This window comes from Apis mellifera, linkage group LG11, assembly GCF_003254395.2.
Source record: "Apis mellifera strain DH4 linkage group LG11, Amel_HAv3.1, whole genome shotgun sequence".
NCBI classification, from domain to species: Eukaryota; Metazoa; Arthropoda; class Insecta; order Hymenoptera; family Apidae; genus Apis; species Apis mellifera.
In genome coordinates, this window is record NC_037648.1 from 10,709,976 (window position 1) to 10,726,761 (window position 16,786).

At 39.1% G+C, this 16,786-nt stretch overlaps 1 protein-coding gene across 2 annotated transcripts; it reads left to right on the forward strand.

Moving 5' to 3' along the window:
- Positions 1-522: 522 nt before the first annotated feature.
- On the forward strand, positions 523-16,118 carry LOC413109. 2 transcript variants are annotated; one of them, XM_006566260.3, is made up of 17 exons: positions 523-6,169; positions 8,914-8,977; positions 9,177-9,282; positions 9,426-9,524; positions 9,669-9,852; positions 10,085-10,271; positions 10,900-10,988; positions 11,269-11,542; positions 12,129-12,210; positions 12,318-12,470; positions 12,565-12,760; positions 13,094-13,272; positions 13,879-14,245; positions 14,334-14,677; positions 14,802-15,119; positions 15,317-15,427; positions 15,499-16,118. In XM_006566260.3, exons 1-17 carry the CDS (start codon positions 6,136-6,138, stop codon positions 15,637-15,639), a joined length of 2,928 nt encoding a protein of 975 aa, XP_006566323.1. In that variant the 5' UTR covers positions 523-6,135; the 3' UTR covers positions 15,640-16,118. The 2 variants fall into 2 exon arrangements, with proteins under 2 accessions (XP_006566323.1, XP_026299655.1); XM_026443870.1 differs by lacking the exons at positions 15,317-15,427; positions 15,499-16,118 and having other exon boundaries at positions 14,802-15,125.
- Positions 16,119-16,786: the final 668 nt, after the last annotated feature.

Genomic DNA, 16,786 nt, shown 5'->3' on the forward strand with positions numbered 1-16,786 from the left:
CCTTCCCTTTCTTTAAAAAATATATCCAGAATCATAATTTAGTCCAAGTTAATCAATTGCAAGGAGACACACAGACAATATATTCCGTCTAACGATTATTAGATACGACGAAGTACGGCGTAATAGAGTCTTCGTAATAAATTTTACGTAATTACTTCGTGTGCAGGCTCTCTCCCTTCTTTTTTCTCCACCATCGACTTCGTAGATGCGGAACCGTAGATAGTCGATATTCGATTTGCTCGTACTTTAACTGCGAGGCAAATTTAAAGAACGAAAGCTTGGGAATTTTTCTCGAAAGTTAATGATGATAAATATATATAATATATTTACGATATAAAATAATTGAACGCATTATATTACTTTATTTTTTCTTTATATATATATATATATATATATATATATATATATATATATATATATATATATATATATATGATTGTATAATGAAAATTAGATCGTCGATGTTTAATGTTTAATAAAATTCATTCATTTTTATAATAACAAATGTTATTATAAAAACATGATTTAGCTTCGTTCTTTAAAACGTCGTGTTGATTTTTATAAGATTTTTAGCATATTGTTAAATATCCGTAGTCTTTGGTGACAATTCTTATGCAAAAATGGGATTAAAAGACGTTTGTTGAACCGAACGTTGTTGAACTTATTTCGCTAGATTTATCGAGGCGAGTGTCTTACAGCCATCTGAACGTTCAACTCGGCATTTCAATCCACGGCGCTATTAAGAAGATGAAATTTGCAATTCAGATAGGTAAGAAATGCTGCCACTTCTCACGGCCGGATTGACGTTTGCCACTTTTCCGATGAAGAAATCGAGATACACTTCTACGAGTATCTAAAACTCTTTCCTTACGGGAGAACAAAAATTATGCGTTTCTGATGTTTTCACTCGTTTGATCGAAATAAACAAAATTCACCAAGTTTTCGATTAAATTTTTTTAATTAGGAAAAGTTTCTTTGGAAAACCATAAATAATACACTCTTCTCTTCCGTAATTTTAACCAAAAATTCGAAAAAATTCATCGAATTCTATATTTCTAATAATATCAAATATCAAATTCAAAAGACGCAAAGCAAGAAACTCTCATTCATAACTTCACTCTCGGACTATCAAAAGTTAATTATCGAAAGTTTTTCCCCCCCTTTTTTATTTAATTTCAACTTCACCCATTTTATAATAACCACAGTCCTTCATCAATTCTTCTTTTCCTACAATTTTCTAACATCTTTGATTCTCTTCCCATAGAATTTCAAACTGGCCGAATTCATTTCCAAGAATTCGATCGGATCGCAATATGCTCGTCGCATTATCGGATCGAAAAATAGGGAAGAATTTCCTCAGAAATCAAGATTATTAACATCAAGCCACCTTCTCCCCGTTTCGAGTTTTTCGATCAAACAAATTCATTTCAAACTCGGATCCCATCGTTGACCACCCCTTTGTTCCATCATCGGTCACCGTTCGACAACGGTCCCTAACGAAATCGGTATGCGGGCATCGGCGGCCGAATAATTTTCTATCATCCGGGAGGGAATGTATTGCCGTGCCCGCTCGCAGGGACGATTCCCTTCCGCGTTCCGATCGAAATATGCGCGGCACGTTCCTGCAAGGTAAACTCGAAAGGTACGGGGGTGGCGGTGGTATTTGTCAAGACTCGGCAGACGTGCCCGTCGGTATCCACCGACGGTCGGAGATATTATTCAAGATATAGGGGAGGGAGAGGGCACGGCCGACAAGGAAAATGCCCAGTTGGACAGTTGGACAGTTGGAGTGGGTGAGGGTTGGTCGCGCCGTCCTCGTCGAGGAACGTCCCTTATCCTTGAATCGTCCTTGTCGGTGACGAGCGGAAACGGAGGTGGATCGACTCGTGCTTCCGCTGTCACGTCGAGTTTCCACGGTGTCGGTGGGATGTCTCTATCGAGTTACGAGGCTTTGTTTTTGGGTCGATTCCGAGTGGCCCATCGCCACTCGGAACGTCCCGCCGGACTTTCTTTGACCCCCTTTGACGTCGTTTCCGGGCCTTCGGCCGATAAGCATGATAGCCGGGGCAAAATTGATTTTCCCCAAAACATTTGGCGGAAGTTCGCCCTCACGAGGCCGCCGAGGCAACCGAGATGCCCTCGTATAATAATAATAATAATAATACTTTGTCCACGCGGAAATCGATTTTCTTGGCCGGCTTTACGTGGCGGACCGAGCCGCCAATCGGAGTTTATTCGAGTTGGTTCGAGTCGCGAAGATTGTTACGACGAGTTTTTCTCGGCGTCGAGGAGGGGAAAGATCGGTAAAAATAGTTTTTAGATAATTGTGGAAATAGGCGTTGATTGAATTTCGTTCGATACATGTTTCTTTAATCCTTTTGCGATCGAATTATTTTATTCCGTCGCGAATTTATTGGATGCAAATATAAATTTATTATTCGATGGTTTAACTTAACCGAAGGATGAAAAGATGAAAATCTGTAAATAATAAATGCGAGGTATATTTTGACTCTTTTTAAAGTTTCAATTTTGTGTTTCATCTATGATGATTCGATTAATGGATAAAAATTCTTTTAGGTAGACACGTTCGGATTGGTCGAGGGGGTGATTTAATAAAATAATGAAAAAAGGAAAAGAAGAAAGGAAGGAAGAAAAATGATGGAAAAACTGCAACGGTTCTGTGAACGTGATGGCAGTTAGTATTGGTTGAAAATCGTTGGTGATTGGAATCACGGCCAATTCTATCAAAGCACTCTTGCATCGCTGCACGATTCGTGTTTCCAGTAAAAACAAGCATAGTTACAAAAAACGCAACGCAAGGAATATCGATGCATCGAAATCGCTTCACTTTCGAAGGGCTCAGGATCTTTTTCAATTATTACTCTCGGACGAGAATTAATCGAATCTTTTTTTCTTCGTTCACGCACGAAACGAATTCTTTATCCCGTCTATTATACGACACGATATTAACCGCAATTGCTTCTTCTCCGATTAATTTTAAAATCGAGTCGAATATTTTTCTCTCTTCTTTCCTTTTATGTAATCGACGAGTTACGAATTCGATCGGTTAAACACCTTCTTCCTTTTCCTCGGGTGTTCATCTTTTCTTCCGAATTTTCGCAGCAGAGAGAAGAGAGGAGGAGTTTTTTCTCAGGCCAAGAAATTCGATTAGGCGTCGTTCATTGTGTAAAGGTTACTACGGGCGAAAGCATTGCCGGCTCGTTTCAGCGAAATTCTTTCCACACCCTCCTTCGCTCCTCCCCTCTCGGTTTTAGGGAGAACGAAGCCAAGCTTCGTTCGAACCCCCATCCGGGCAACCTATAACGAGGAAGAAAGCTTTCTTTATCTGGGTTGCAAAATCGAATTGTCGTCCTTTCGTCTCGCGAGCTCTTCCTCGCAGATTCTCCTCTCACCTCCATTCCCGCTTCCCGCTTTCGTGAAAACATTTCATCCGAATGGTCCGACCATCTTCCTCTCCCGCTCTTTTCCTCCCTTTTCCTCCTTCGCTCTTATCTTTCCCCCTATTCAACCAACACGCACAAGTTAAGGAGTCGTTGATGAAGCGAATCGGATATTCCTTGGGGAAAATAATCCGCCAGGAATTCAATGTGGGAGAATATTCTGGGCTGAAAACTCCCCCCCTCCCCCGGTTGATATTGTTAATTCGTGATATGAGAAAATCCATTCGGGCTTTAGCCAAACTTCCTGTATTTAATTTGCATCCAGTCAATTGTCAGGGCCAGGAAGTGGGGAAAAGTTGGAAGGATAATTGGTTGTTGAGCAGCGCGCGGCTCGGCGGACAAAGTTTTGGAAAAGAATAAAACGCGTTTCCAAGCTCGGCGAGGCTTTCCACGTTATTAGCCTTAATCGTAACCTTATTCCACCTTTATAGCAATATGCTATAACGTTATAGCTCGCATCCTCGTTTGTCGATCTTTTTTCCACAATTTTTAACTCGATTTCGCGGAACGACTATATATATATATATATCCCTTAATCATTTTACGAATAAGAAAATTCTTTTATAATACGCGAATATCCATATAAGTTTAATTTTATTACAAAAATTATAATCTCGCAACTCTTTGTAATTTACTTTAATTTAATCTTTCGTAATATTACGTTTCACGTTACCTCCTACCTTTCCCTGGTAAAAGATAACTTTATCCCCCTCACCGCTCTTAATAATCATCCCTTTTACCCATCAATTTTACAATTTCCCTTGTTAAAAAATTCCACCTAGTACCGTAGCTCTCCAACGCGCGTGTTAATTTTCTCTTTTTCAAAAAAGAAAGAAAGAAAAAAAAGAGAGAGAGAGAAAGAACTCTCTCATCATGGAAATTAACTTCGACTCGAGATTAAATCTTTGTCGAAAAATAAAATATTGAAAAAGAAATATTCGCCACCGAGCGAATTGAAAAATCTCAATTCGAACCTCCCTCTTCGTTCTCCCATTTTTATCTCCCAGGCTATCTATTTTAAACGTCTTCCAACGAACGATATCCCCGACGAAGTCCCGTTGCCGCGTTATTAGCGCGGCAAAGAGAGGAAAGGGTTGGAAACCGAGGGCATATCTCTCGGCCGACTTGTGAATAGCGGGAAGGAGAGGAAGGGTCGAGTTAAAACAACGAGAAGTAGCGAGTGATAATTGAGGGAGGCCGCGGACCACGGCGGAAAGGTGGAGAACGCCGATGCGGATCTACCTGACCGGAATTCGGAACAGGAACGATGGAAGGTGGGAGGGCCGAGTAATTCCGGTGACTTCGATTATGGAAGATGGTTCCTCTTCTGGACCGATCGAGCTAGAATTTAGATGTTTCTTGGAATATTAATGCGACGCATTTCCTTCGACCTGGATTCGACGAGAAATTGAACTATTTTAATGCTGAACGTGGGTGTTTTTGTTGCTGGAACAAGCAGGAACAAAAGGATTTGGAATTGTTTATTTTTCGATGAAGAGGAATTATTTCTTTTTTTTTTAGTCGAGTCGCGTCTTGCGATATGATTTTCTATTATTTTTTATTTAATTTATTTGAATATGGATGGATGGGAGTTGGGGATCGAGAGATCAAAGGGAAATTGTAAGAGGAATATGAATTGTTATGATTAATAATGGTTTTATGCTTTTTATTTATTAGAGGAAAATGTTCTTTAATACACATTCGATCAAAGTGTTTGAATATATCAATAGAAAGAGAAATGTATTTTTGGTTAAGTATCTTTGGTTTTACGATCTATAATATATATTGAAAAGAATTTTATTTTAGTTTCGTTTCGATTTGTTCGACGTATCGTCGCACGAGAACGATTGAAGCTTAGGAGAAAAATTGTAGGTTAGAGAATTGTGCCACGAACGATTATCGCACAATTTTACGATATTACTTATGGAATGAGACGATCAATCGATCTGTACGTTTGTAAAATTCATCTGTAAATCTTTACTCGTTTCAATGATCAATCTTATTTTTACAAACTGATAAGTTGTAAAATATTTTGTCGATAATATCACCTCGGTGTATCGTCAACGAACGAAATGTAAACACATTATCTTATCGATCCTCGAAATAATGGAACGGATCGATCGTTAAAAAGTGAAATCTTTCTCATCTCGTATTTCCAAACAAATAAATGCTTCTGATTTCTTATATAACCGATAATAATTCAACGCAAAATACCTCTTCCCACTATGTGTCAATGAAAAGAAACAAAAACAAAAAAAGGACGGAGGAGAAAAAATTCACCACCCATTTCCCCCAACCAATATTACCAATCAACTTTATCTCCACCATCTGAAACTAAAGAATTTTGAAAATCCGTAAGAAAAGGCGGCGAAACGATTCCCGTGCCGATACTTGGATCCGAATGTGGAAAAATGGGGAAGGAGAGGGAAGGGGGAAAAAATTGGGACGAAATGCGCGTGTCGAAGGTTAAATTTAAAGAACTAATAGAGGGAAGGATTACGCCATTGGCCAGCGACGTTTCCAAAGTTGCCCGTTTGGCGGCGATATGGGCGAACCGATTCGGGATCGTGGGCAACGATTCCTCGTTAGCGATCGATGCGAATCAGGCTGCGAGACGACGTCCACGTGTGGAAAGTGGCTCGGTTTCGAAGGTGACACGCTCGGATGCTGAGAAATGTCCCAGAATAACCTGCTTCAAGGATACAACTGTGAGTAAACCAGCGCGAGAAAAGCATGGGGGATCGAGCCGATCCCTCTCCTTCCTCCTTTACATTTCCTTTATCCTCGTCCTACTCGTTTGCTTCGTCTCCGATTTCTCTCCAACTCGATGGATTCGATCGCGTTCCCCGTCCTCTCAAATAACGGCCGTTATCGACCGGTCGCGATCTGTCGCCTGTCCGCCCCGTGAAAAATGAGCTGTGATAATGGCGGCTTTCGTTTATTTGCCACCAGCCACCGGAAAAAAAAAGGCGAGGACCGTGGATGTCGGACTTCTGCCGATCCCTCCGCTTTTTGACAGTCTTTTCTCTTCTCCTCGTCGTTGTCGGGAACAAAGCCTCGCCTCCTTAATGGCCGATGGCCCTCCGCCTCCTTTTTTCGCCTTCGTTTACGCGTCTGCTCGCGTAATCGCGGCCGTTTTTTCTTCGCGATGCCCGGCGAGGAAAGGATTGTGAATTTTTTAACTGCATATCTTTTAACTGTATATACGCTCGTACACCGGGGGATCGGGAAGGGGGGGGTTTCGGTTTCGGTTCCCTTTCGCATCTGGAAACAAGGGAGTTGACAGGAGTGATCGTGCGCCGCCTCGAATAATTACGTACGTATATAATTTATTTCACGTGTTGAGAAAATGGTGGAGGGTGTCGTGGGTGTTGGCAGATTTAATCCTTCGATCGTCGCTCCGAACTTGTGTCCGAGAATATTCTTTTTCCAATTTTTACGCGAAACGTTTCACGTGCGGGCAGCTTCAACAGTGTACGGGATTAATTTTTTCCAGGATAGTTTTTTTTTTTCTCTCTCTTTATTTAATCGCGAATGTTGAACACAAGATTTCAAGTAGAAATTCGAATTATTGGGATTATTCCGTAAGGAGGATTTTTTTTTTCTTTTTTTTTTTCAACTGCAAAAGACTCGAACGGTTAAAGGAAAGAAGAAGAGGTAGAAATTTGATTGTCGCGAAGGGATACGCGTATCTCTCTCATTTTCTTTCATTTTTCGTTTCAAAATATTTTCCAGCTCCAATAATTTTTCCTCATTTCCACATACCCTTGTTTCAGAATTTTACAAGTTATCGCAGTTTCGTTAACAATTTATTATTTATTATTTACAATTTGTTAACGACTCGATTTCTTCCTCTCTCTCTCTTTCTCTCTCTCTCTCTCCCCTCTCTCTCTCTGTCTCTCGAATATATATCGTACATAGTGTATAGGTTTATACGATAGAAGACAGATAGAAGTGGAACGAGCGAGTCGTACGGGTGATGTATACGTGGAATATTGGTGCGGTCGGAAGCAACATTGTCTCAGGCTCTGGTGGACGGAACGTTCGACGAAAGCGTTACATTGTTTCAAAAGGCACCTGTATCGCTAGTTCCATTTAAATCAGTGTCACTCAACCGGCGGATCATCGTTTCGTCGGAATAACATTTCATATTCGTACAATGAAAACCGGTTTTCAATCTCTGCTGTCGCGATAATTCTCGCGATTCGGAGTTTTGACCGAAAATATTTCTATTAATTGGAATTATTCGCTTGCTCGTCAACGTTTAGAGAATTGATTTTTTTCTTCAATAACAGTATCGATAGAAAGATTGATAATACATTGATGGGATCAATGATGATGCGTGGAGAATGGAAAAATTTATTATTATTTACTCGTATATAATTGTTCTTATTTATTAAATGTTCGTAAATTTTGAAATTGTTCGTTGATTGTTAAGAAAAAAAAGAAATGTTGAACGAATGTATAATGAAATATATAATAATATGGATAATAGAAGGAACGATGGAAAAATTCGTATCGCATTTTAAATAAGATGATTGATTCTGTTCGTCGAAACTCTCGTCACTTTTAACTACTCGTTGAGTTATTAAAGAACGTTTTTATAGGGAAGAAAATTCGAAATATCGATCAATCTTTGTTGCAACTGGTGGTGGAGCTATCGCGATTTCATCGAAATCCGAAAAAGAAAAATGTGCCTTGAAACTCTCAAGCTTCTAGTCAATATAACATAAGTAACACGATTTATTCATTCGTAGCTATTATAAATTCTTTTAGTTGGACACGATCTAATTTCACAAAGAGCATACAGAAAACGGCAAAGTAACAGCAGTTGCAGCAGGCAATTCTTTACTAAATTAAAAAAAAAAAAAAAAAAAAGAAAAAAGAAAGAAAGAAAGAAGAAAAGGAAGAAAAAAAATGTTAAAAAATAGGGATAAAAAAGAGGGGAAAAAAAGAATGAAGACAGAGAGAGAGAAAGAGAGAAGAATTATTTTGTCACGAGAGGTATTAGAGTATACAAGAATATCGTGCTCCTTTTTCTCGGAGAAAGAATCTTGAAAGTTTTTCTACTAAAAAACATATGCACGATTCTTCTTCTTAATCCTCGATTCTCAAGAACTTCTCAACAACGGAGAAACGATCCGGTCTCTAAAAATATTAGCCGTTCAATTGATCTTTCTCAATTCCAGTAAAATTGTTTGTAAAAAGTAATCATAATCAAGTACAAGTAAGCATAATCCGTTTCCATTCCATATTGATGCGCGAAACGTTTCAAAAACGTTGAAACGTTAATCTTGCTCGCTATAATCAAAATTAATTAATTAAATAATCGATATCGATGTGTAATTTTAACATCGAATTATAATTTTAACCTGGAAGGATAGGTAAAGTAAAAATGGATTATTCACTTTTAAAGATATCTTTACGAAAACGGTATTATTCAACTTTTTAGGGGAGACCCAGTACGAGGATTCTCAGGTGCAATTCACTCGTCCTATCCCGGATGAAGTCATCAGGTGAGCTTAAACAATTGGTATGAATTTTGCAATTCGAGTAATCAAGATTTGTAAAGATAAAAAAAAAAGAGAGAAAAAAAGAATCGAATTAAAATTAAATATTTTTTTTATCGATAGAAAGTATTATATTTTATCGTTAGAAATTTTATTCTTTGTTAATAGTAAAAATTGGAATTAAATATTTGACGTTTTATTTTAGCGTTTATGAAGTTTACGTGAAAGAGGAAACTGCAGGTTCTGAAGGGAGGAACGATGTCACCGTCGTACCGAGTTTGCCGTCCACAAATGATCATCAATTAATTCAGGTAATTATGAATGGTGAATTGACAATTAACTTTCCTTTATTAACTGTAATTATTAATAACGTGTCGCATGCGTATGCGTATGCGTATGCAATTTTCTACATCATAAATATTTCGTACAAAGGTTCGGTTTAATTTGTTTCCAGGGTGATTGCATGAACCTAAATGTGGCTATAGATTCTGAAGTAATTAACATTGACGGTGCTGTGACAAAGTTTCTCGGGAAAGATGCTTTCAAATATAAAGTAAAAAAATTAAAAATTACTTTTTCTTCTTTCTTTCTTTCTTTCTTTCTTTCTTTCTTTCTTGTTCTTTTCCTCCCTCCTCCTCTCTTCTTCTTTCTTTTTACGGATTATAAGATAGTTGAAAAATGTATATTCTTTTTACAGATTCTCGATCAAAATGTTAATTCGTCCAACGACAACGTTATGGTGTACTCGCATCCAGTTGTCGAAGGACCTTCATCGTCTTCCACTCGACTGATCGATAAAGATGATCCAAGATCGAAACTTCATTTCGTGAAATATTTGAAGCGAGATGGAAAGACGTTGAAAATCTGGGAATGCGGAATTTGTTAGTAATTCGTTTACATTTTGACAATTTTCAACAATATTTCCAAATTTTTAAAAATTCGAAAGTGCGAACGTTCCAAAATTTGACAAAATTGCGTAAACCAATTCGTTTATTTCTAAAAATTCGGAAGATTAAAAAAAAAAAAAGAAACTAAAAAGGAAAGATTTGAAAAAAAAAAAGAACCGTGCGAAACTTGCGAGAATCGGTTGAAAGTTTGACATTGACGATCCAGGTTCGAAGGAGTTCCGGCATCAGTACACGTTGATGAGGCATTTGCCAACGCACACCGACGAGAGAAACTTTAAATGCGAGGCTTGCGGCAAAGCTTTCCGGCAGTTGTCGACTCTGAGCCAGCACAAGGCGATACACAGCGACGCCAGGCCATACGTTTGTGAATTTTGTAAGAAAACTTTCAACAGGTACTACCAAAATCATTCTATGATACGAAACTTTCTTTCTTTCTTTCTTCCTTTCTTTCTTCCTTTCTTTCCCCCTCTCGATATATTTATCAATATTTTTACTTTCCTCTCTTTCTCTATTATTTTTTTTCTTCTTTCTTTTAACGAACTTGGTTTCACGTAGAAATCGAGGCTACAATTTTTACGAGGGGAGAGAAAAATGATGACACGAGGCGCGTGCGAGGATCATTAGCGTTTTGAATCGCTGTGGAAATTGCGCGATTGTGCGCAGAGAACGGAAAGGAAATTTTAACGAGCGTCGGTCTTTTTATAAATTAATCTCTTCGTGGAGCAATGCTTTTTAAATGGGCCCCCTCCTCCCTCCTCCTCGCCCGCTCGGATATGATGTAGCGATGATTTTAATTGAAACGGTTTCGATTGCGAACGGATTATACAAAACTTTTTCGCGAAACGGACAATTGATTCGATTAAGAAATCCCGCGGGATTATGTATATTTCCCGTATCTATGTAAATTGAAAAATTGTACTCCGATAAATTTAAATTTTAATTCAAACTTGATCTTTCCATTTGTGTATCGCGCTCGTGATATCCTCGTTTATTTAATTAATGATATATTTTTTTTTCCAGAGTGTCTACACTGATTTCACACCGGAAAACCCATTCGGAACACAAACCGCACAAATGTCAGGTTTGTGGGAAAGGATTTCATCAAAAAGGTAATCGTCAATCTATGCTCCTCGAATGTACGAGTTCCTTCAGAATCATATTATTCAGAATACGAACGAATCTCTTCGATCGAATCGAGGAGAATCGAGTAATTTGACAAATTATTTATTCTTCCGATCAATCATTTGAATATCGCGCAACTTTTCTCTCGATCGATTAAACCGAACAACGGGAATAACAATTCTGAAACAGCTTGTACAAAGAGTAAGTAGGTATAGTTTGCACGCAGGTAATGTAACCGGCAACAGTTAAATACCGTTCCGTTGTCAGGCAATTTGAGGAACCACGTATTTACCCACACGAACGAGAGGCCGTACAAATGCGAGCTTTGTGGCAAAGGGTTCAATCAAATGTCGAATTTGGTCTGCCACAAGGTCAAAGCTCATGCACACGCGGAGAAAATGCAGCACGTGTGCGGAATCTGCGGCAAAGAGTTCCCGCGCCGATTCTCTTTGAGATCGCACGAAGAGTACAAGCATGGGATAAAGTATCGACATCCGGCCGGTGTGCAGACAGGAATCAACGATCCGAACGTCATAAGAAAGTAGGTAGACGTCGCGATGGGATAGACGAGCGATTCTTAATACGTCCCTCGATAGACGGCAACCCGTCCATTTTTCTATTTTTGCGCCCAATGAATGCAACCTGAATGCCCGATGACTGCTCCTCTCCTTTTCCAACTTTTCTTTCCTTTTCTTTGTTCTTCTCCTTCTTCTTCCTTAAATCGATCCTCCCTTCTCTTCGAGTCTTCTCCTATTTTTCTTCTTCTTTTTTTTTTTTATCTCTTGGTAGTATTGGACGGTCCTGATTGGAATTTTTATTACACTTTTTCTTACACTTGAATAAGCAATAGGCTTCTTGGTGCCAATTTGAGTGGTAGATGGTGGTTCGAAACCCGATGGTCTTATATAATGGATAGGATTGGAGCGGATTAGCAAACTTTCTCGAACCCACCCACCTATCTTAACTAACTTGAACAAGGCTTTTGCATCACGGTTTAATGAAATTAATGAAATACTAATTGTTCAATAATTATCTGGATTGTTTAAGCCAGTATTGTACTATATACGCACGGTGTATGAAATTTTCCTATTTTTCATAAATCCATTGAAATGAAAATGAAATTTCAGCAAGAATGTGAGGATCGTTCAGCTACCCAACGGAGATCGAAATCAAACTATCGAAGTCAGGGACAAGGATCCTTTGATGTGTGTTAGTAATTCAATTAAGTAACAAGAATTACGAGTTACACGATATATATCAAACATGTATATTTATGTGTGTAATAAATTCGTTTTAAAATATTTTTTATTTAACAGTCAGATGTGATGGAATCGGTGGTGATAGATAAAATCGACACGAAGGCGATGGAGATGGCATTGATCGAGGGACAAACGCCATTCGCTTTGTTTAAACCAGCCAAAGGAATTCCTGTCCTGGTGAAAGTCTCCCCAACTGGGACTCATAAAAATGTAACGAATTTCCCAATTTTTAATCGAAGAAGGAAAAATTTTGCGAATTATTTTTCCTACCTTCATTCTTACCTTTTTACTCGTGAACTTTTAGATCTTGACACCTGCCACCGCGGAAGATTTACGCATGGCGGGCAAGATGAGCCTAAGTCCGACGATTACCGCTGATCCCGACAGGATTAAAGCGGTACAAGTGAAGGTACCAGTGGTAGCCACGGTTATCCAGAGCATTGACTCTGATGGAAAAATGAATTTCATTGTCGAACCGCCTGGCCCCGAGAACGAACATGGTAAACAAACAAATTTATCATTTATTAAAAACTTTTTTTACATTAAAATTTTTGTTCCAATTAGAGGAATATCACTTTTTATTTCTAAGGATATATCGTTCCTTCTAAGTAACTTTGATTGTAGAATCAAAGGTAAAAAAAAAAAAAAAATAGCCAAATGCGGGCAATGGTAATTGTTTGGAGGCGTTAGCCGAACGATTCCATTCGCGATACGTTTTGGAAAAGGAGGATTTCCTAACGCCCCGTTGCCCGCCAATAATTGGCTCGTTAAAGTAGCGATGTTTTTCAAAGTATCGGCAACGATATGGCGTTTATCTGGTGCATTGTCGACAGAGAGCTTGGTCACGGCATTGGATTCTCAGTTCACGTACACCGAGCCGGCCAGAAACGAGCCGGATCGCCAGAATGGCCCTGTTGTGTCCTCGGCGATGGAGGATTGCAACGAGCTGCTGGAACTGGCCGCCCAGGGTGGAATACAGTTCGTGCGCGCGACAGAGGACGGTCGTTACGAGGTGATGAATCATTCATCATCGATACCGAACATTTTTCAGATTTTATCATATATATATATATATGTATATACTTTTGTATATGTATGTAATGAAATCGGATTTCTCGTGAAACGTGAAAGATTTTTGTACATCGGCCCACGATTTATCGATTATTTCATCACGTATATTTTAATGTAGATAATTTTAATGCTTTTATGATCGAATACGAAATTTTTCACTTAAAAAAGATCCCAAATATGATTGTGAAATAATGATAAACCGTATTTTTGAAGAATGAGAATTTTAATAACACGATTTAATGGTAGAGACAAATCTATGATGCATAAAAATCTGTTGCGTGCATACGAAAAGTCACAAGAAACGTTCAGAGTAGAGTTATCGGTTCGAAGAAACGAGACTCTGTTCAAGTTTCTCCATTCAATCGTGTTTATAAAAATGTTTATTTCGCAAAAATTCTCAATCTAATGTTAACAAACACAATGAAAAATCGTCGATGAAGAATTTTTGCGATCATTAATAATTCGAAAGCGTTGAATTGTGCAATGTCTTCAACGAAAGAAACAAATTACTCCGTTTATTAATTATTACCTGTGGCGATGATGACAGGTGATGACGAACAGCGAGGCTCGCGATCTGATGGCACAGAATTCGCACGACGTGACGATTCTTGAGGGTGAGGAAGCGGATGCGATCAATGTTGTGAATATGCGCGGCAACGGGGAAGTTATTATCGGGGATTCCGATAATCAGATCATGGTGCTCGATTCCGCATCGACGCAGAAATCTATGCCGATGGACGGCATTGAGATCCTGGAGGACAAGGATATCCGGATATTGGACAGCAAAAGCCTCGACGACCGTTTCGTGGACGGCATTAGCTTCCTCTCGCAATCGAAGATCGACGATCTGATATTGGGCCCGAAACCTTTGTCCATCGATGGCGGTGTGACCGTCAACGACCACGAGGACGAGGGTGAGTATTGTTTCTAAATTTTTGTTTTTTTTAAATCTCTTTGCCTGTTCTCCTTTACCTTTGTTTGAATTTTCTTTTTTTCTTTCAGCCATAGGCGTGCCTTCGAGTCAACAAGAGTTGACGAACATACTCAGCCACAGAAGCGATATTTCCACGCTGTCGACCACATCTCAGCCCTCGATATCGTCCCTGTTAATGAAAAATCATCCACCCTTGTCGATCTTGAACGATACGCTCCCGTATCTGAAGAGCAACACAAGCTTAGCCGAAGATCTCAATATTCTAGGCAGTTCGACGATGGACGATCATCATTCCGTGTACGAGTCAAAGATAAAATTACCTTCCGTTTTCGACGATCCTGAACCAGACACTGGCCTGATACCAATCAATCAATCGGATATGAAGATACTCGGATCAGGAACTTCGAATAAGGTGAAATTATACATTGGATCAATGTTTAATATTTTTTTTAAAATATATTGTCTAACGTTTTTGATTTTAATGAATAGATAAAGAGTTTTAACTGAGATGATTTCCATATTTTTGAATTTCACAGGTCCTTGGCAGCAAGACAAATTGTCTACCGCCATCGAAATTGTTCCCCGGTCTGAACGAGGTGAAGATCCTGGGTCCGAAGAACCACAGCCAAGAGATGATGACTTCGCAGTATCAGGATATAAAGTTACTCAGCCCTTACGAACAGTTTTTGAAGAACACCGCCTCGAACACGAACGGGTGCGACAGCGGCGGAGTGAACACTTCCGGTGGGTGCAGGAAGGAGGTGAAGATCCTGGGTAAGAAGTTGGGAACTGGCATTATCACCAGCACCGAGGAGGGCAACGTTGTGGAAGTCATCGAGGAGAAAACTAAGCTCGTATGAGATCCCACGATTACCTTTTCAATTCGCCAATTGTCCTCGTTTCTTTTTTATAATATTCATCAAAATTTCGTTGGAAAGTTTCGAATATTTCGATATCGATCGAGTTCGAAATCGTCAAATTCTTCGATTATTCTTCTAGAATTGGAATTGGAATCGTTTCGAGAAAATTAAATTTGTTTTTTATATTTTAGATGATGGACGGTCCAGGTCTTTGCAACCCCACTGACAACACGGTGATCTCATCTCCGCGTCTCGACAGGCAGATCACGGAGAATGGAGGGCCGGACAGCTTCTTGCTCCAAGTAAAGAAATACGAGTACGCTTACGATTAATAGACCGCTGAAACAGAGAATCTTTTCCACGATCCATGCAGGCATGTAGCCCGTGCGACTCAGATTTCCTGAATTTCGAGAACCGTTTGAAGGACACGTCGCCGGCCGGCCATTTTGAGCGGACCCAGAAGGATTCCAGGGATAGTTTCAGCTCTACCAGCGGTCTTCCCGATCTCGATTGAACGAAGAAGTCGGGAACAGTCCAACTCTGTTCAACTCTTCTCCTTGGCTCTCCTCCGTTGAAACTGTCCAAGCTCGCGACGAGTGGAAAGGGAAAAAGAGAAAAAAAAGGGAAAAAAGGGGAGGGGGGGAAAAAAGAAAAGAAAAAAAAAAGAAAAAGAAAATGTCGCCACGAGATCTTTAAATGGCTGTGAAGGATGGATGTGATTATTATAATTGATATATGTGCAACTAGAAAATTAACGTCTCGATGTTGTTCGTTCGTCGAATTCGTTCTCACGACACATTCTCGCGAATCTAGTAGCAAGAACTAGGATTGTGCATTTATTATTATTTTCTTTTTTTCTCGATTTTTATTTCAGGATTATTTCCCGTATACCGATCCTTAAAAAACTAGTTTCGAATTCTTGTGAATTTTATTCCGAACGTCTTATATATAATGTTAGTTCCAGAGGGTTATTCTCGATATATATATATATATATATATATATATATATATATATATATATATATATATATAGTTTGCGCCCCCGATTTTTCTTCTGCTTCGTTTCACGGTGTTTTTTAGCTTGACTCGCGAAACGAGTAAATTTTAGCACGAGAAAATTTGCGAGGAAGACACCGGAATGCTTTTAATCGATCGTATCCTAGGAGAAAAAAGAGAAAAAGAAAAAAAGAAAAGAGAGAGAGAGGAAGAGAGAGAGAGAAAGAGAGAGAGAGAGAGGGAAAAGGGAGAACCCCGCGAACGTTCGCGACGAATTTATAAATTTAAAGAGAACGCTAGCGTTAGAACTAATATATTTATTTTTTTAATCTTAGAATATTTATATACGAGCGACGAGCAACGATTTCGTTGATATTTGCCTAGACTTTTGATAAGAATGAAACATGGACGAGAAGAAGAAGAAGAAGAAGAAGAAGAAAAAAATCACAAGGAAAACGAGAGGGGGATAGATGGAAAATATATAATGAATGGTCGGTAAGGAATTTTTTTTTTTTTTTAGGAGATTGTTGTAGCATGCGTGGGAGGGGGAGGGAGGGGAGGGGGGAAGGGGAGGGGGGGTTTAATTTAAAATCGAGGTTCGTAATTTTATGAGGAATGCTAATGATTTTACTCACGGATGAGAAAGTTGTATTTTTGCGCGGCAT

Excerpts from the sequence above, each read along its gene's own strand:
- LOC413109 (XM_006566260.3), top strand. The coding sequence starts at position 6,136 with ATGTCCCAGAATAACCTGCTTCAAGGATACAACT. Across the intron at positions 9,283-9,425 it reads ATGATCATCAATTAATTCAG|GGTGATTGCATGAACCTAAA; the intron begins GTAATTATGAAT and ends ATTTGTTTCCAG. Across the intron at positions 15,428-15,498 it reads CGGACAGCTTCTTGCTCCAA|GCATGTAGCCCGTGCGACTC; the intron begins GTAAAGAAATAC and ends CGATCCATGCAG.